Here is a 19,285-nt window from a genome sequence, read left to right as displayed (position 1 = left end):
AAATTTTGTAACAGTGAATTTTTCTCTATCTCTGAATAAGATCATGAATAATATTATAAGTGGATTTAAGTATGTATGAATCTAATTAAATTTTTCATTGAATTTTAAGTAACTCAAAGCAAGGTATTAAATTTTGATAAAAAAAATTGAGAAAATATCAATGCATATTATTTTAGGGAGAGACTTTAAATATAATGTGAAGCGCAAAAGAATGTTTGTTATTTTGTTTATAATATGATAAGTAAATCCAAAATAAGTCTATTAGCTGATAAAGACAATCTTTTCGTTAGGGTTAGTGCACAGCTTCTTATCTTGGTTTTTCCATCTCTATTAATGCTAATTAGAAGCACATCGCAATATCAATCATAAAACTGATATATACGTATTTCCTTTAGCGTTATATAAAAATAAGGTGAAATATAGTAAATATCGTTTACTATATTTCATTTTGATATTATAAATTCATTGGTTACTATTCATTGAATAATATGGACATAATCCTAATTAAAGTACAGACGTTGTGTAACATTAATTTTCCAACGATATCAAGTTTTATGCTTATTGGTTCATAAAAAATGTATTAAACTGCTCATTTAAACGTTCGCGGATTTTCGTGCATACATAATTTATAACAGGATAGGATCTATTTTAGAGAGAGAGAGAGAGAGAGAGAGAGAGAGAGAGAGAGAGAGAGAGAAGTGTAATCTTCAAATATATTTAATAATTAAATATATTAAGGAAAATTATGTCATAAAATAATAATAATAATAATATTAATAATAATAATAATAATAATAATAATAATAATAGTAATAATAATAATCATCGTCATCATTATCATCATATGTATATCATATAATGTATAACATATATGTATAACTAACGAACCACAAGTAGATATACTTTACAATACTAATTGCAGCCTCTTATCGTAGGTAAATGATCGAAGCCTTGCTGATGTTGCATACTCGTGCTTTTAGGCCGATTGTCATTTTGACCATGCGCGACAACGTTCATTTGAGGAAGTTGCGGTAGTAGCATTTGATTGTATTTCGAATTATCAGTCCGGTATCCATGGTCTTCGATCGCATGACTATTCATCTGACTTAATCGCGAACGATCTCTGTATTTTTTGAGCTTCTCGAATTCTTCTAATTCCACGTCAGGAATTTTAAAATGAAAATTTTCAAAGTATCCATGCTGTAGAAGCTGCTCGCACGTCCACCTTACATTTGGATCTTTGTCCAAGCACTTGTCCAAAAAATCAATCTATCGATGAACATGAAAAGAATATCTTTTTATAGCATATCTTTTTATGAAAAATAAGATATATGGACTGTTTACGTTAATGAAAGAGATATACGATAAAAATATATAATAGCATTAATTGTAAACATTACTTGTAAGAGTGTACTGGGTCTATCAGGAAAAATATCCTTAAATGGTATAAGCTTTTGCGGTGATGGAAGTGTTATACCAGCGAAGAATTCGTTTTGCTGAAATATAGCAATATGCCTTGGTAATAAGTCGCCTACAGTTCTTCTTATCAAATAAAGTTGGTCCACGTCCGATTTGCCAGGCCATAGGGCTTCTCCTCGTATTAATTCGGCAAATACACACCCTATTGCCCATACGTCTACTGGAGTTCCATATTGGGTATCCCCAACCTATATAAGAGATAATACGAATAGCTTAGAAAGCCTAAGTTCTAATGATATGCTCGGATAATGTAATTTTTAAGCAAAAATTCGCCCTGCGAGAGATCTTTATGAATACTTAGAGATTTGAATTTTCATTGAGAAGAATTTACCAATAATTCTGGTGCCCTGTACCATCTCGTTGCCACGTATTCCGTATAATTTTCTCCGGGACTAAGCATTCGAGCAAATCCAAAATCACAAAGCTTTACAACACCCTCCGCCGTAATTAAAATATTCTCTGGTTTAACATCTCTGTGAACACAGCCAAGTCGGTGACAATAGGCAATACCTTGAAGAATTTGCCATGTAAGCTGTTTGATCATGAGATCGGGACAACCGTACGGGAATTTCTCCATCTCGTTTAAAAGTGTATGCTCGCAGTATTCAAATACCAAATGCAGCTTCCTTTTTCGTCTGAATACTTCCAAAAGGTTCACCAGATTTGGGTGTTTCAAATTCTGCAGAAATAAGAATAGATATCTAACTAAGATCCGCCTCAATCCGCCTTCCATGAATAAGCGTCTCTATAAACGCGTGCGCTTAAAAAAAAAAAAAAAAAAAAAAAAAGAAAAAAAAAGAAAAAAAAAAAGAAAAAAATAGAGAAAAGAAGAACAACAAAACGAAAGAAATTACAAGATAATAATAATGGAAAATATAAATATGTAATTTATATCGATAAAGAGAAGGCCATGATCACAATGAATTTTAATAAAATCATGTATCGAGAAACATTTTCTCAAATAATAATAAAAATAATAATAAACGTCCACGTAACGAAAGAGCAACGACCGACGCGTGCGAGCGGTTCTTCGTATATCCCAGAACACACGCCAACATATTGACCACCGCCGTATTGACCGCTGACCATTCCTCGTAAGTCGCAGTCAACGTTTATACATTTTCATATTCATTCACGTACTATGTTCTAAATTATTCGATACGAATAAGATGCACAATTTTCTACTCTTTCACCAGCAATATAAATGAAAAACTTTTTTTTGCTGGCTATTTGAAAGTTTGAATACAAGAGCAATCAATCGCAACAACATTTTACAAGTTTTCCTATTGATCGTACGAATATGTAAATCATTTTCTCCGTACATACCGACATGTACATATAGATATTCTATTTTCATTCTTACAACGATAATGAAGGTCAAAGCACTGACCTTGAGCAAGCGTATCTCCCGAAGCGCAATCTTTCGTATAAGAGGATCGTCCTCCGTTTGTTGAAATTTTTTAACAGCCACCAATTTTCCAGTATGCCGATCTTTACATTGGAAGACGACTCCGTAACTACCCTCTCCAAGACGTCCCAACCGTTCGTAACGCTCCATCGCCTTGCTCGGTGCGCGAGACCTGTATAATCAAACGCGATGTCTTATTTTATATTTTACAATAAGAAAAATATCAAGAGAACTATTAAGTGTAATCAAATTGGAACCTATATTTACATCTTAACGTCTCCTAACTTTTCTTCATACATACATACTTCCGTGTCGCCTCGGTCATAGCTTTTGAATATTTTCTTACTTACCACACAGCGATCTACCACCACCATTCGCACGTGTAATATTTATGTAGAAAGAAAATAAAATACATGTAATCGTTTTATTAAGAATATTATGGACATAAGAGCTCTACTAATATAAAGGAACGCTGATATATAAAAATACCGATGTTATAGAATATACAGAGAATCCAAAATCTTTTCAATTTCCCTTATCATTAAACTTAACGTATAACTAATCAGTTGATAATTACTTGCATATAGGTATATATGCATATGTATGTATATGTATATATATATATATATATATATATATATATATATATATCGCGCGAGATTTGTGATACGCACTTCTTATATTTGGCAAGGCATGGCAAGGACGTAAACTGTTGGGCAAAAAGCATGCTACGCCGGTGAAGAATGCAAACTGCACTGTCTTCATTCTCGCCGATGACCGAGGATCAAACTCTCCCCCAAGCTCGTTTGACTTTATCCATTGGACAGTACACGACGCATGCGCTCTTTTCTTCAAGGATGTTGATTTGATCATACGAACGATATTAAGATATAATAGTTATGGATATATCAAATGGATATATAAAATGAATTGTATATTTACAATCCAAAAGAAATCGTACATGGGAAAGTCGATGGTATCGGCAAGATCTCACCTTAGACTAGAGGATCCATATTCTTCAAAGTTACGCTTGCGCGAAGTTCTTTATAAAAGTACATACAATACTTTGAGGAGAAATACCGTGAATAATGTATCCTGCATCTTACGCGATGGTATACAAGTAGTAGATCGTTGCATGGATTTATAAAAACCTGTGCTGCTCTGTGCGTGTGTGTACGCGCGCGCGTATGTGTGTATGTGCGTGTTTGTGTTCACTCGGACGCTTACAAAAAAAAAAAAAAAAAAAAAAAAGAATTGTATTGACGAATATAAAATTCGAAAACTTACCATAATGGTATAAACTGTCCATAATTCGCAAATCTTAGATCATTAACCATCTCGGTGTTGTTAACGTAATTGTGTCAATTTTCATATCAAAGAATTTTATAATAAACTTTTTGAACTAAGATAGAAAACTCCTAGTAATTTTCTAATTGCAATGACATTATACTAATGTTACGTGTAAATTAAATCGAACGATGGGCCGTCATTGTCCACAAGAGGTTATATACGTTAATATAATGTCACGCCATCGACCACAAAAATATCTTTAAGAGTTTGACGAACAAATGACGATTTAACAGACGCATAAAGTAACATGTAAATAGCGTCTTAAGTGCCTATTTGAAGTTTCATTAATATTACAACATCTATTCGTGTGCAACAAATATATCTTATTATTATCTTATTAATATCTTTCTCCATGATACGCTCGTAACATGTGTGTGTGTGTGTGTGTGTGTGCGAGAAAGAAACGACGTCGTTCTATCGTATAACTGTTACACTAACGATTGGTTTGACAAGAGCAAAATCTGAATTTGTTTACGTACAATAGGCCGATAATAGTGTTCATTGAGCTCTTCGATCGAAACACCCTCCTTTCCACTAAACATACTGAGTAACACTAATGTGTAGAAATGTCGTTTCACGTTTTGTCGTTGAACGCACGATTATTGACGATCGATATTACGCTACAGTCGCTCCTATCTTTAGTCCATGACCGTGAAAAGCGGAAAAAGTATTTCTTTCATCGTTGTATGGACAGCGATGAAAGAAAAAATAAATAAAAAACGATATTAACAATATTGCCTTTAACAATAGCGATAGAGAGCGGTAAAGATTTTATAAAAAAAAATATATCTAAAGAACAATTTAAAATGAATATGTTTTTATATTCTAAATATATATTTTAAATGATATATTTTAAATGATTAATCCAATTACGCCACGTTTTAAAATAAACTCTTAAAAGTACCGCTTCTTGCGATACTTAAAATAATTAATCAATCGCAAATTAATATTTCCATGCCTTCAACATATATATATATATATATATATATATATATATATATATATGCATACATAGTATGCATGCGTATGATCGATGAAGGTATAATATTAGCGTCATGGTACACGCGACAAGCGCGTAACGCACGCACGCACGCGTGCATATACGTAAACATATTTAAGTACGTCTAAGCACATGTGTATCGTGAATATAGATGTAAAAGATATAAAATGGATGGATTTTTATAGATTGTCGCAAATTGTATACTGTGAGTATAGACGCAGCGCTGTAAATATTTACCTTCTTGGTAGCAATGGAAGCGTACTACCAAAAAGCCAAAGCGTACTATCTTGAAGCCATTTCTCCATGCGAAAGGCACTCACAAGACGTTTCTACCTTGAATGAAAACTTTTTCTTCTGATATTAGAAATACCCTTGCAATTCGTTTAAGACACAATCGAAAACGCGTAGACATTATTGACAACGTCGAATTATTCTATTAACTATGAAAATTCGATGGCACACGTTTCACCAAGATAACCTGGTCGAGTCAACGTCCATCCGTTTACTATACTACGTCATCCCCGAGGGGATCGATATTCCGTAACAATAGTTCTATTCGCGCTTCAACCGCACGCAACGTCGACTTGTCCCTTGGATTATTAACTACCTTTAGTTATTATATATATATATATATATATATATATATATATATATATTACGATTATCGTACTATATTATTCGAAGAGAACACAAATAGGCTTTGCCTATCGATATTTCTGAATGGACAAAATGAAATAATTGTTTGAACTTTAATTGAGGAAATGGACGATATAATTGGTTGATAAAAGTATTCAAATGGAAGAATGGAAGATTTGTAACGTTTTGTATGACTTTATACGGCCAATTTTAATGTATGTACATATATGTATGTGTGATCGATAACGTCGGTTATACCGATAATGCATAATAGAACCTACAGTAATAATATAGTCTTTATCGTATAGTATATTTTTGTTAATTAATCGTACGTAATATATGTTACATTTACACGGTCACCAATATAACCGCAAATAATTAAATTTATCCATTCAAGTAACCGATAATCGAATAATATATAATTATGGTTAAGATATTGGGTTACCTTAGATAACATATATAATATATTTTTCTCGAAAATTAATTGTCAAGGATAAAAAATTAATGGAATAAAAAAGAAAAATTTATCACCAATACCTATAATATGTATGTTATATAAAAATTTATACCGCAAGCATTTGTTCCGCGTTGATCTCTGTATTGGAATGTAATCTGGCAATTTGCAAAATAGTATTTGGAAAGTAATATGATGCTAAAATAGAATAAATATTATGATTTTTAAATAAATAAGATTAAATTCGACTTCTCACTTTCTCTTTCAAAAAGAAATGTCAGAGTACGAAGTTAATACATGAACGAGGCGAGATATCGCTTATATCTCACATGTATCTATGTTATATTATATGTGTGTGTGTGTGTGTGTGCGTGTGCGTGTGCTTGTGCGTGTGTGTATATATATATATATATATGTATGTATGTATGTATATAAGTATATATACTATATATAACGGACATTTTAAACGCTTGTAGCACTTCGTTTCATAGAATGAGACGATTTCGTTGTTCCTTGACTTTCTCCTCTAACGGTAAATGTAACGAAATATCTTTTGGTACAATCCAGCCTTTCAGCTGGTAGTGCGATGACTTGTTTCTCGTCTCCGTGAGTTACTTCCACCTATGATCAAACAAATTTGATCTGTTTCTATTTAATAAATATGCAGATGATAAAGATGGAAGATAAGAAAAAATTTTCAATTACCGTCATTTGTCCTTTTCCACGAGTCTCTATTTTTGGAAAGTGATCCGGTCGTTCTTGCGCCTCTCCGCCAACTACAATCATCGTCTATTATCAAAATAGGAAAGGTCAAGCATTTAACGAATTATCGAAAGTCGCATAATAGGTACTTAGGTATCTAAATAAGTACTTTTAATAGGCGAACGCACATAACTTACTATAAGTGTAAACAGGTACTGAAGTATAGGCAGTTGTGGCATGATGACACCGATGAGTTCTTTGGGTGCAATATTTTGCATCTGTACAAAAATTTGGCGTGGCTGGTCTCCTTTGTAATTTCCTCAACTGTTCGTATAAGAACGCTTCGAAGTGTCTGTCGAGTATGGAGGATAAAATCAAATGTACAATTTCAAATGTTAAATCTTACTTTGTTAACAATAGGATTGGAAATGCTGAAAACCTGAAGGTCAATGGTTGATCGTATTTAGCAACACCAAGGGTTGGACCAGTCATGCCAGCTTTATGAAATGACTCGACCTAGAAATTATTTCGAAAGATTCGATCGGTCTGCATGATGATGTAGCGTAAATGTTGTCGTATGACTATTCGATATTCCGATCAAATAGAGTACCGACAAAATAAAGCATTTGTGTATATCTCATATCTACCATATAGAAATGTTGTGCACAATTAACGATGAAATATTATATTTTAATATGTACACCCACCGTACGCGAGTCGCGACCATTGAAATACCTATATGTACATATGTAAGTACATAAGTTGTTGTGAATGATGTGTGTCGTGGGTGACGTATACACGTAATAATATAGTATTAAGATTCTCTCTCTCTCTCTCTCTCTCTCTTTCGCTTTTCTTTTTTTTTAAGGATAAACTATTGTATATAAAATGAAGCGTCGACGAATATCAATTCTCTCTACCTCTTTCAATTCCTACCTTCTTACCTGTCTTTTAACCAAAACTTGCTCGTTAGCTCTACCATGCCTAATCTGCAATCTCTTGAGTTCCATCAATTGAAAAAAGATCTTCCTTTCCAGGTGATAACGACGAAGACTAATTTGAACATCTCTCGTGATGGTATCTACATTGATGGCGTGATGTTTCTCCATCTTTGAATAGTCAACCACGTTCCTTCTCTTTGGTATTCTAGAAATTCTTGGACTTGGTTCTATACCACTATCTCTACCACCACTGTCACGACGACACTGTTTCGTACACTGTCGAAGACGTTGATCCTCCGCTGTAATCTTAAGAATCTTTCCCGAGTGCGTGCATGGTCTTCTCTGTACCTGGTAAAATAGGGACATTATTAAAGAAAGTTATTACATTTTCCGTTATTTCAACGCATAAAGTAACGTAAACGAGCGTCGTCGATTCACCTGAGGTAAGGTAACGATACCCGAATTCCTGGATTTACCAACGTCCAGGCTCCTATAAGCCTCTTCCTCGCTTTTACCCGGCAAAACTCTAATAACACCCATTTCATTATTTTCTTCTGGCTCTGTATCACGTTCCCCGTCTTCTCCGATAACCTTTCTAATCTCCTTATCGATCTCTTCATCCTCTTCATCCCACTCCGGGCTCTCGATAACGGCAACTATTGCACTGCGATCGAGAGAACGCTCTCCCGACTTGTCAAATAAATTTTTAATCTTACTCGATCCTTTCGCTAGACTCGAATGGCACTCAGCCCCTTCCATTTGTTTTCTCGCTGAAGCTCTTGAACACCTTGAACGTTTCGTTGTTCCCGTCGGCGAGCCATTCTTTTCCTCTGATAGATAATAATATATATGTCAAAGTACAATGCTCATCTCCTTGCTTCGATGAATGTACTTACGTGCTAATCGAATAAATTAAATATAACCTATAACTATTATAAATATGCCAATTTACCTTTACTCGAGAATACTTTTTCCTCGTTCGTAGAAGACTTGGTACTTGCATCTATTTGGACGATCTTGACTTTATTAGGGTCACTTGATGCTTTATGTCCGTCGGATTTTACTTCGAGAATGTTACTCCTTGCGAGAACTGGAGTATTCGTTCTCGAAAAGTCATTCTCATTCTCTCGCATCAATGCGGAATCTCTAGAATCTGAAGATAATTCCACAGATTTGCCACGCGCGGAATCTATTTGTTCCTTATCCTCGGAGAAGAAGCCATTGCTGAAAGGAGCATCGAAAGAAGTCGACGATAACTCCTCGCTCTGACGTTTCTCCTCTCCGATTTTAAACGATTCTTTGTTCGCTAATGTAAACCCATCGGTGATAATATTCCCTTTGCAGGTTTCCACGGAAGCCGTATTTTTCAAGATATCTAAAGGAACACCTTTTTCTAATGTACCGTTTATATCGTGTTTCTCCATCGTCTCAGTTACTTCTTCCGATCCCCGTTTCTCCCTTTCTACTTTTGATAGTTCTTCCGACGTCAAAGATGGCATCTCCTCTCGAAATGATCCTTCCAATGTATGCAAATCTTGCGAATCTATCTCTGAGGTCAAACCATCATTCACCGCATCGACGCAACTTGCGACGTCTTTCGTGGCACTCGGCGATATATCAAGAATTTTTCTATCGCCTTTCGTATTAATAAAAGAATCTTCCTGATGTTCAATTTTCCCCCGTTGATCTTGCGCCTCCTGAGAATCCGATGGAGTTCTTTCGGGTTCATTTACATGGTGTGCGCGCAACCTACCTAGTGAATGGTTTCTATAGAAAACTAAGTTAAAATAAAATATTTTTAATTTTGAAAAAATAGAATATGGATCGTGCTTTTCGAGTCTCCTAGGAACACAGATGAGAGCACTGTACATAAGTACTGTACATACAGTACTTATCTGTGTGAGCGAACGCGCGCGTATCTTATACGCACACACTTATCTTATAAAAGATAGCTCAGTCTATACCATTCATTTTTGAATGGAGGAAAATTTGGTTGTTTGCTTCCTTCGATTGATTAAAAACTGAAATTTATCGTAAATATTATTAGTTTAAGGTCTTACCTTCCACTGTTTCGACGTCTCCTACCATCCTCTTATCATCATCGCTCCTTTCGCTATCATTCTCATTCTTATCCTTGATCCCACTGCGCATATTTTCTAAGCCCTTCTTTATATCCTTAGCCTTCGTTACTAGCGAATTAGATAGTTGTTCGGATTTCGCATAGACATCGTCGATCTTACTTTCCAATAATTCGCAACTTTTGTCTATCATCTCCTTATCCGGACCATCATCAAAAGTGACTTCCTTCGATATTTCGATCGTAGACTTTGGTGTGTCCGGACCTTGATCTTTGTGGACCATAGCCGTAACGAGGACTCGTTCGACGGTTTCGTGGCTCGTACTATCGGTAACGTCTCCTCCGTGATTATATCGACTTTCAACGAAGGACATTCCCATATCCTCCGGCGTGGAGGACTTCGACGCGAGTTCGTCAACGCCAGCAACGTCCTTATATCCTACATCATCTTTTTCTTTCTTGTCGGAGTATGGCCGATGATCCACGCGGGCATCCTCCTCGGGTGCCTTATCGGATGCCTCATCGTATACCTTATCGGACGGCACCGTAAATTCGCTGGATTCCGACTTTTGACTTTTCAAGTTGCGTTTATGAGACTCTCTTATTCTACCATCTTTCGAATTCTCTTTCGACATTTTTGCTTTTCCACCGGACACAATTTTCTCGCACTTTTTCTTCTCGACGGACGTCCTGACAACGATTACTTCCAAACTGTCGTCGGTACCGCTGTGTTCGTCTTGATCGCTCTTAATCGCCGATTGCAAATGCCTCAGATTGGCTCGATTTGTTTCAATCTCGGATCTCGATCTCTTTTTAATCTTGTCCGCACGAGATTTTGATCTTCGCCTCTCGAGCTTACGCCGAAAATACGTCCTTACCGTTCCGTTCTTCCCTAAATCTTCTTGGAGACTATCGTCGCTGTAATTTATAGAGGATTCGCTGTAATTATCCTTGGATCTCCCTGTAACTCGTCTTTTTCTTCCTTTTCTCGTTAACTTTTTTTCATCGGTATCCATGCGATTTTCGTCGTATCTGATAGGAAAAAAAGAAAAAGAACAAAAAAGTCATCAGTGCTCGCGTAACGCGAATCGGTAACAATCGGAGAGAAGTAGCCACGTAAGTGACCACGGTAATAGTTAAATTCTATCGATCTACATCGAGCAGATTCTATAGACAGGTTAATTACTATATTTGGAAAGATTTCCAAATATAGTAATTAACCTATTACAGATATATAATGATATTGCACGATATCCGATTAAATTTGTATTCGAAGAAATAGTGCATACCTCGCAGACTCGCTTCTGCTTCGTCGCTGGCGTTCTTTTCTCGGAGACGCCTTCTTGGAGAATCGTAATTCTTCTTCGCTGAAACTTCGACTGTCTCGTCGTAATAATTTCTTGGAATTTCCTCTCTTTCGCGTTCTCTTTTCGATCCATCGTTCCTCGTAATAGACACGAGGAGCCTTAAGTCGATGATAATCCCACCTTGGAGGGCTACCTTCCGTATCCGTCCCACTCTCTGTACGCTCAATTCGAAGTTTTGCGGTATAAACTAATCGTAAGGTAGAAAGAATTATATTGAAATAGATTGAAATGAATGCCCGGCACCGGACGCATACTGATCATTCTACTTACCTTTCCCAGTGGACGTAGCCCTATGATCTCTTAATCGTTGAGCAGTGGTGCCGCCGTGCATTTGAATCAATTTAGCACAATCTCTGTGACCTCTGTAAAGGGCAGCATCCAAAGCGGTCATCGTATTACCCTTGTTAGTTCTTAAAATCGCATTTATTCTCGCACCGTGATCCAAGAGCACCTTGCAACCATCCAAATGACCATGAAGTGCTGCCACATGAAGAGGCGTCTTACCGTCTTGCGTAGCGATATCCAACATACTCGGACGCTTTTTAGCCAACCATCTGAGCAGTTCGATTCTTCCGGAAGCCGCGGCCTCGTGAGCAACGCCCGTGCCTCGTACCGTTCTAGCGTGCAACGAGCCACCATGCTGTGCCAGAATTTTTAACGTTTCCAATTGACCCTTGGCTGCTGCGCATAGGGCCGGCCTGAAAACGTATAAACGCATTCCTATTTACTCATTACTTTTTTATCCCATAGATTTGGCAATCGTTTTAATGATCGTTGCAATCGATCGACGTTGGCGTCCCAACTTACGTTCTACCCTTTCGATCTTGTCGATTTGGATCGGCCCCTAATTTAAGAATCAAGGACGTGGCGTCGGCGTGACCGAGCGTAGCGGCATAGTGCAGAGCGGAACAACCGTTGTCATCTACGTGATCGGGCTGGGATCCGCATAAATTAATCAACGCTTCGACGCATCTCGCATGACCTCTCGACGCGGCGCAATGAAGCGCCGTTAAACCGTCCTTGTCCGATGCTCCTGCGGCCGCAGCTCCCCCGGCCCTTTATCATTTATCAGTACCGACGAAAGAGAGTTATCTATCGTTTATTCATTATCTTGCAATATTTTTCCTATCTCCCGATATTCTACCACGTATAATAGATACGCATATTAGATATTCCTTAACATAATAGACGAATATATATATATATATATATATATAGATATCATCCGTATATGCCAGATGGTTAGATAGTTAGAAGGAATATTAAAATTACCTTGCCAAGGCCAAAATTGCCTCGACGCTACCGGCACTGGCCGCCCATAAGATCGCCTGCCGTCCGTCTTCGTCCTTCGCATTAACGTCAGCGCCGAATTCTATAAGAGTTTGCAAAACCTTTAAGCCAACTTTCTTTGGTACGGCAAGTTCGGCGGTCGCTGCGGCGCCGCAACATTGCGCGGCGTAATGAAGAGGCGAGCCTCCGCGAAGATCCGGCGTTGAAGGCCGAGCGCCAGCAGCTAAGATCAGACGTACGCATTCCGCTTCTCCGCAGACTGTAAACAAGCGAAAAGGCAATAAAAAAGGGATATATATCTGGGAATATATCAACGTATCTATATCGCACGGTAGGACGCTTTAGGCAGCTTGGATATTTACCGATAACATCTACGGTCAATCCTGGCCACGATCTTTAGCAACGTCTTGCGTGTTGCTCGCTAAACGTGCTGCTCGGAATTACGTCACCTCGCGGTTGGTCGACTCTACCCACTGACTCTACTCGAGACTCACGATACTTTCCTATTTTTTCTTTTTTCCTTTCTTTTTTCTTTTCTTTTCTTTTCTTTTCTTTTCTTTTCTCTTCTTTTCTTTTCTTATTCTTTTAACATACAAAATTTGTAGAAAATTTCAAAAGAAAGATGAATCGTTCTTATGAGAAAGCCTCTATTATTAAGCCACCAATCCGATAATCCGGATATTATGAAAATTTGTAAATTTCCACATTACTTTAATGTAATATGTAAGATCCGTGTTTTTAATTTTTCCTTTTTTTTTTTTTTTTTTCTTTCTGTTTACTTTTCTATCGAAGAAAAAAGTGACATCCTAGACATCCATTATTTGTGTTTGCCCAACGAGATTTAATAATTAACTCTGCCAAGATACCTACCGGTAGCCCAATGAAGAACGCTGTGACCTTCCAAATCTTTGGCATTGACGTCGGCGCCGTTCGCCAACAATACGGCCACCAACTGAGTATCGCCGGCAATGACTGCGAGATGAAGAGGCGTATGTCCCTCGGCATCGGGAGCGTTGACCAATTCTGGTGCCGCTGAAGCTACGGCACCACCCGTTCCTGCGTCCATACAGTAATGAAGTGCACTTCTTAACGTTCGATCTCTATAACCGATGCTCTCCTCTTGCTCCCTCAATAGTCTCAAGACTTTGTGTCTGTCGGCCTGCTGGCAAGCGTGCATCAAAGGTGTGGCGCCAATTTGCAACACTCTACGAAAGTAGCCATTTCAATTGTAATAAATTCATGTCCCATTTAAAATCATGAAGATTCTCATTTCCATTAGGTAGCTATTCCGGTAATAGTTACTCGTAGGTACTTGGTGTTCCATAATAGAGAATGAAGAGCAAAAAAAAAAAAAAAAAGAGTAGAAAGAAAAAGGGAAAAGAATGTATAGATCCCATCCAAGACCTTACCTGTAAGGTCTCTTCTTATGATGATTTTGATAGCATGTAGGATAAACGAAGTCACGCGAGCACGTATTAACAACAGGCTTTAGTTTCTGTCGGCGATTCGTAGAAGGTGTCAATGGCGGCAAGGACAGATCGACCAAGCGTTCCTGCTTCTTCGTTTGAGCCTTCTCTGGAAGCTTCAAAGGTATAGGCGGGGTCTTAGTGTCCATGCCCGTCTTTGACACCGTTTCTCGACTAATACAACCTCGCGTAAGAACATCTTCTGCCTTGTAGACGGATCGAACTCATCGTGCGGAAGAAAATCCGCCCGGTCTCGACGTCCGTCGACGAATCTGGGTCGACGCTTAAAAGAAGTAGTTCGATGAGTTTTCTTAAAACCGTTCTTAAAAGAATATAGACAATGCCGATAATCGAATCGTTAATCGTACGTCTATTACGAACTATCGAAAACGTACGTAAATATAATTATTGGATCGTGTCAGGTTGTCGTGTCCGTCTACGTACCATTGTCTTGTTATTACTTTTCTTATCTTTTTCCTTTTTTTTTTTTTTTCTTTTTTTTAATTATTAGAATTATTAAAGTCCGTCTATATCGTTTAAGCGGAAATATTTTAACATCAAACTAACGTATAATAATTCGTTGGTGTTAATGATAACTCACGCCTGTCAACGATATACCGAGGATATGAAATGAGCCGAAGTCAATTTCCTTTCGGATGATTAGCTTTCGTACCAAGATGAGAGTCCCGATCACATTGATTCAACTACCAGTCCTTTCTAACTAGTGGTGTCCACATTTTAATGATGTGCTTCGTAGAAGCTAACAGAGGAACCACTATCGTTACATCCAGTCAAGTCCAAATTTAAAGCTCGGTTACTGACCACGTGGTAGACTGACCAGGTCACTCGATACCATAGAAACCAGCCGTCACAACATTTGACACCGATAAAGAACCATAGTGGAAAATCTGACGGCAAGGTCGCCACGTGTTTAATTCTATTATATCAGCTTATTTTATATACTCTAGACACGTTAATGATAATATTCTTTTATATATCGGTAATCGATTGTTTCGCGGCGATAATGCAATGATCATATAATTTTGTGAATCCATATACAATATACTATCGCATGTCGGTATCGTCAACATTTTCAATCTTTCAAATAGAAGAACCATACTATCGTAGTAAATTCTCCGGCGCGTTACGTATAAGTGCGCGAGAATATTGATGGATCGATAAAGATTATCTCATCCAACAAAATCTAACGTATACATTTCCTTCGAAGATTGTTTAATGGGATTCATCCCATTAATTATTTCTTCTCGTGTATATAGTTATCAAAATGGGACCGATGGGTCTTATTTACTTGCGTCTAATTAATCTCATCTCAATGAAATAACTATTATCTTACAATCGGTAAAATGATGAGGTAACGCGAAAGGTTTAATTATTCTTTGCCAATGGACGTAACTTGAAAAAATTCGCACAACATAGATGTACACACGTACGTGCATGCATGTGTGTATCGCATATGTAGAAGTGTCCCACGTGCGCGCGTGCCGTAACGTGCGGATGACTGAAAATCGTTATTTCGTTGATTCACTCTGCTACACGTCAATCGTTATTACACCGTTAATAATTCGTTGAGACCTTCGCTATTCGTGATTCTGAATCACGTGTTAGAAAATTTCTGATATCGTAATATCATATAGTTCGTCTGAGATATAACGTGCGTTATATTACTTTGGTTGCAAAATAATCTTTACAACGTTCCGTCCTCATTGTTTGTGACATATTCGATATTACAGATATTACAGATGTGACATACGGTACGCGTCTATATATTAATATGTATTAACTAAATATAAAACGATATAAATTGAAAGCTTGACTACTCGTCGCATTAAAGCTTTTATTACCTACCAGGTATCGATCATTAATATAAATATAAATGATCGTTCGCTATTAATTATAAAGGCGAAAACGTATAATAGGCGTAAATATTTGTATGAAATATTTTGGATTAATTAATAACTTACTTAAAGAATATTATAATATGTCGTAAAACGTCTCCTGCGAATTCATCGTGACTAGAAAAAGGGCGCGAATTCGAAATTTGAATCCTAAGATGGAAGATGAACGATAAGATTCTACCACGCGGATTGTTTTTCACGAAAGTGAGAAACACACCTTACTACTGTACGATATATACTGACGTTCTGTTAGACTACCGACTATGTAATATAGAAGAGGTTGCCTGGTTACTCTTCGCTACAGTAGCGTAACAACAGTAGCCTTGCTTGTATAATAAAAATATGTCTTGGCGCGATTAATTTTTCTAATGCAGTTTGATTTTATATTCATACCTGCATACTTTTCCTAATGATCATAAAAAAGTCTACTTCAATGTCCAGTTTTGTGTTAATATGATGAGACGACATTCGTCTGTCGTCTTTCATGAAAGCTTCCTTCTGTGTGTGTGTGCGTATGTCTGTATATATATATATATATATACATATAAATGCATGCATAGAAAGACGAGAAGTGTATATAAGTTTTATGCTCATCCAACGTAAGAGCGGGGGTATAGCTCAGTGGTAGAGCATTCGACTGCAGATCGAGAGGTCCCCGGTTCAAACCCGGGTGCCCCCTCTGAACGTGTTTTTTTTTGTCTCTTATAATCTCTTATAAAATTCTCCTCTTTTACTTTAATAATCACTTAAGCTCTAAAATATCATCGAAGAGAATTATATTATCTTTTAACATGATAAATCTGATTGAGACCGGTAATTATTACAGTTTTATCATAACTACATTGTATATGGAGTGTATTATATACTCTATATGCAGGCATTAAAAATTTTTATTAAACACCTTGCGAAACAAAATGATATTTTGCGAGAGGAACCTACCGAACTAATCAACCGAAGCAGTCTGCATTTGTGACAGTTCATTCGCATTGAAAATAATCGTCATGAAATAATAATGATATGATATGATGAAGAAACGAAGATACGATTGGCATCGTATATTTCTTTGCAATTTCCTTTCGATCTAATAAATATAAATATTCTTACATGTAGCATCCTTGGATGATAGAAGAAGGATCGAAAATTGTGTTGGTAGGACTGTGTGGAGTAGCGGGAGACCGTAGAACTAGAGAACGTTGAAATATGACGTAGATCGATCGTAGGGTCTCGTCTGTTTTCGACTTTCAAACTATTACGAATAATTCGAATAAGCGGACGTAAAATAGAAAGCTGAGAATTCAACGTTAAACGCTTAAGGAAAGTGACAATTTGCTTGGCGATAAAATAAAAGATGAATTACAAGCAATCAGGTGCACGCCGTGGTAAGTACCTAATATCATATCAATCGTTCGATTCGAAAGATAAATTCTACCCTTACCCAAATACATATACTATCCATTGTTGAGAGCATATTCTCGTGAATTTAATTTTTCATGAATTACCTTCCTCTCGATTAATTCATAAGAAATATCCTTTGAATAAGAAAAATGAAAGTATGACACAATTAAAAAAGCAATGGAGGTTATGTTAGGCCATATATCCGCCGCACATCAGGCACCATTGTTCGTTTATGAAAAGTACATGTTATCAAACAGGTAAGCCAAAGAGATTATTAGATCCGTCGGCTGGTCTATCGACGCTCCCTATCCCAACGGTACAAAACACGTATATGTACAATCAGCAGGTAAATCATATGCCTTGAGATATGAGATATGGTCTTGATATATCGTAGAATAATTTTGACCTTTCTGCGCTTTCACAAGGTACCTGTAAACAACGGCTTATCACCGGAATATATTTTCAATATCCAAGAACAAGATCCGTCATCCTCTCACGGATTTAATCAGTCGTCGATGCAGCAATATGTACGTAACGAGGGCAATCCCGAGAGCTATTCCAGTTCCCAGTTTGCGGCTCAAATATTGTCGCAGCCGGTCGTTACCAATATGGCCGTACAATATGGAAATGCTTTGGTAGGCTCGGGAAGGCAACAGTTTGAAAAATATGTGCCAGTTAGAGCATTAAAGTATTACTTTGCCGTGGATACTAATTACGTCTTTGGAAAACTAGCAATTTTGTTCTTCCCGTTCACTCATAAAGTAAGATTAAAGATGATCTAGAGACAAAGATTATTTATAATTAATCGTTTAACGCATTTAAACGCGTTTAATTTAAAATCCGACATGATGCTGTTAACAGGACTGGACTGTAAAGTACGAACAGGATGTGCCCATGCAACCACGTTACGAAAAGAATGCGCCAGACATGTATATCCCGATGATGTCGTTTTTAACTTACGTAGTACTAGCGGGCTTGGTTTTAGGTGCGCAAGAACGTTTCAACCCTGAACAACTTAGTATATTAGCTAGTTCTGTATTGGCCTGGGGTATAATAGAACTAATAGTCCATACTGTCAGTTTGTACATAATGAATATCGAAACGAGCCTGGCCACGTTGGATCTTTTGGCCTACTGCGGATATAAATATGTTGGCATAAATGCAGCATTGTTAAGCTCATTACCATTTAGAAAATTTGGCTATTATGCAGCATTGTTATATTTTAGTGCGACATTATCATTTTTTCTCATGAGATCTTTAAAGCTAAGAGTTATTCCGCAGGGTCAGATTTCGTACACAGCCAACGGCAATAGAAGAAGACTTTACTTTATATTTTTTGTAGCGATTATTCAACCCTTATTGATGTGGTGGCTGTCTTATCATTTAATATAAACAAATGGAAAATAAAAATAAAAAGGAAAGAACGACGAATGTAAAGTTATCGCTTTAAGAAATAAATGAAATGTATATTTATTATGATATATCGATTATACATTTTTCTAATAAAAATTGTAAGGACATAATATTGCATTGCTATTTATTATAACGACTAACTTCTTATAACGACGAATTAGATTAATCTACCTAGAAATGTTATGTGTTTTAAATGTTTATGATGCAACATTTGCCACGTACACGGGACATCGTACGTACAACTGTACGTACTATATAACATTCCTTAGGATCTTACGTCCAATATGCCCCATTGTGCTCTTTTATAAGCCTCGCTTTATTTTAATATTGCACTTTTCTCACTTTAATCAAAGTCTGTTTACCTTTTAAAGTGTACCTTTCCTTCGTCGAA

At 36.9% G+C, this 19,285-nt stretch overlaps 3 protein-coding genes and 1 non-coding gene across 18 annotated transcripts; 2 read left to right on the top strand and 2 right to left on the bottom strand.

The window, feature by feature from the left end:
* Positions 1 to 754: 754 nt before the first annotated feature.
* LOC124949973 (cyclin-dependent kinase-like 4) lies at positions 755 to 5,724 on the bottom strand. Of its 7 annotated transcripts, none has more exons than XM_047495947.1 (7): positions 4,717 to 5,053; positions 3,562 to 3,736; positions 3,155 to 3,248; positions 2,870 to 3,059; positions 1,811 to 2,158; positions 1,401 to 1,667; positions 755 to 1,269 (listed from the first exon to the last, which is right to left on the bottom strand). In XM_047495947.1, exons 1-7 carry the CDS (start codon positions 4,777 to 4,779, stop codon positions 913 to 915), a joined length of 1,494 nt encoding a protein of 497 aa, XP_047351903.1. In that variant the 5' UTR covers positions 4,780 to 5,053; the 3' UTR covers positions 755 to 912. The 7 variants fall into 7 exon arrangements, with proteins under 7 accessions (XP_047351903.1, XP_047351914.1, XP_047351923.1 ...); XM_047495958.1 differs by lacking the exon at positions 4,717 to 5,053 and adding an exon at positions 3,882 to 4,696; XM_047495967.1 differs by lacking the exon at positions 3,562 to 3,736 and having other exon boundaries at positions 3,238 to 3,248; positions 4,717 to 5,037.
* A 215-nt stretch (positions 5,725 to 5,939) lies between these two features.
* LOC124949901 (ankycorbin-like) lies at positions 5,940 to 17,208 on the bottom strand. Of its 9 annotated transcripts, none has more exons than XM_047495788.1 (15): positions 17,191 to 17,208; positions 14,114 to 14,453; positions 13,575 to 13,909; positions 12,687 to 12,963; positions 12,222 to 12,470; positions 11,685 to 12,112; positions 11,337 to 11,601; positions 10,031 to 11,079; positions 8,923 to 9,747; positions 8,409 to 8,800; positions 7,974 to 8,318; positions 7,469 to 7,545; positions 7,227 to 7,381; positions 7,033 to 7,103; positions 5,940 to 6,948 (listed from the first exon to the last, which is right to left on the bottom strand). In XM_047495788.1, the coding sequence occupies exons 2-15, from the start codon at positions 14,317 to 14,319 to the stop codon at positions 6,790 to 6,792; spliced, it is 4,833 nt and encodes a 1,610-aa protein (XP_047351744.1). In that variant the 5' UTR covers positions 14,320 to 14,453; positions 17,191 to 17,208; the 3' UTR covers positions 5,940 to 6,789. The 9 variants fall into 9 exon arrangements, 8 of the variants coding, with proteins under 8 accessions (XP_047351744.1, XP_047351760.1, XP_047351717.1 ...); XM_047495804.1 differs by lacking the exon at positions 17,191 to 17,208 and adding an exon at positions 16,153 to 16,555 and having other exon boundaries at positions 7,033 to 7,116; XM_047495761.1 differs by lacking the exon at positions 17,191 to 17,208 and adding an exon at positions 16,153 to 16,554.
* On the top strand, positions 16,694 to 16,765 carry Trnac-gca. Its single transcript has one exon. It is a non-coding gene; the product is annotated as a tRNA-Cys (tRNA).
* Positions 17,209 to 17,254: 46 nt separating the features above from the next.
* LOC124950007 (protein YIF1B) lies at positions 17,255 to 18,962 on the top strand. The gene is made up of 4 exons (XM_047496041.1): positions 17,255 to 17,465; positions 17,739 to 17,827; positions 17,907 to 18,242; positions 18,343 to 18,962. Exons 1-4 carry the CDS (start codon positions 17,435 to 17,437, stop codon positions 18,871 to 18,873), a joined length of 987 nt encoding a protein of 328 aa, XP_047351997.1. The 5' UTR covers positions 17,255 to 17,434; the 3' UTR covers positions 18,874 to 18,962.
* The last annotated feature ends 323 nt before the right edge of the window (positions 18,963 to 19,285 follow it).

Source organism: Vespa velutina, chromosome 1, assembly GCF_912470025.1.
Source record: "Vespa velutina chromosome 1, iVesVel2.1, whole genome shotgun sequence".
NCBI classification, from domain to species: domain Eukaryota; kingdom Metazoa; phylum Arthropoda; class Insecta; order Hymenoptera; family Vespidae; genus Vespa; species Vespa velutina.
The sequence above is the reverse complement of the archived record's forward strand: the minus strand, read 5'-3'. Positions and strand labels throughout refer to the sequence as shown.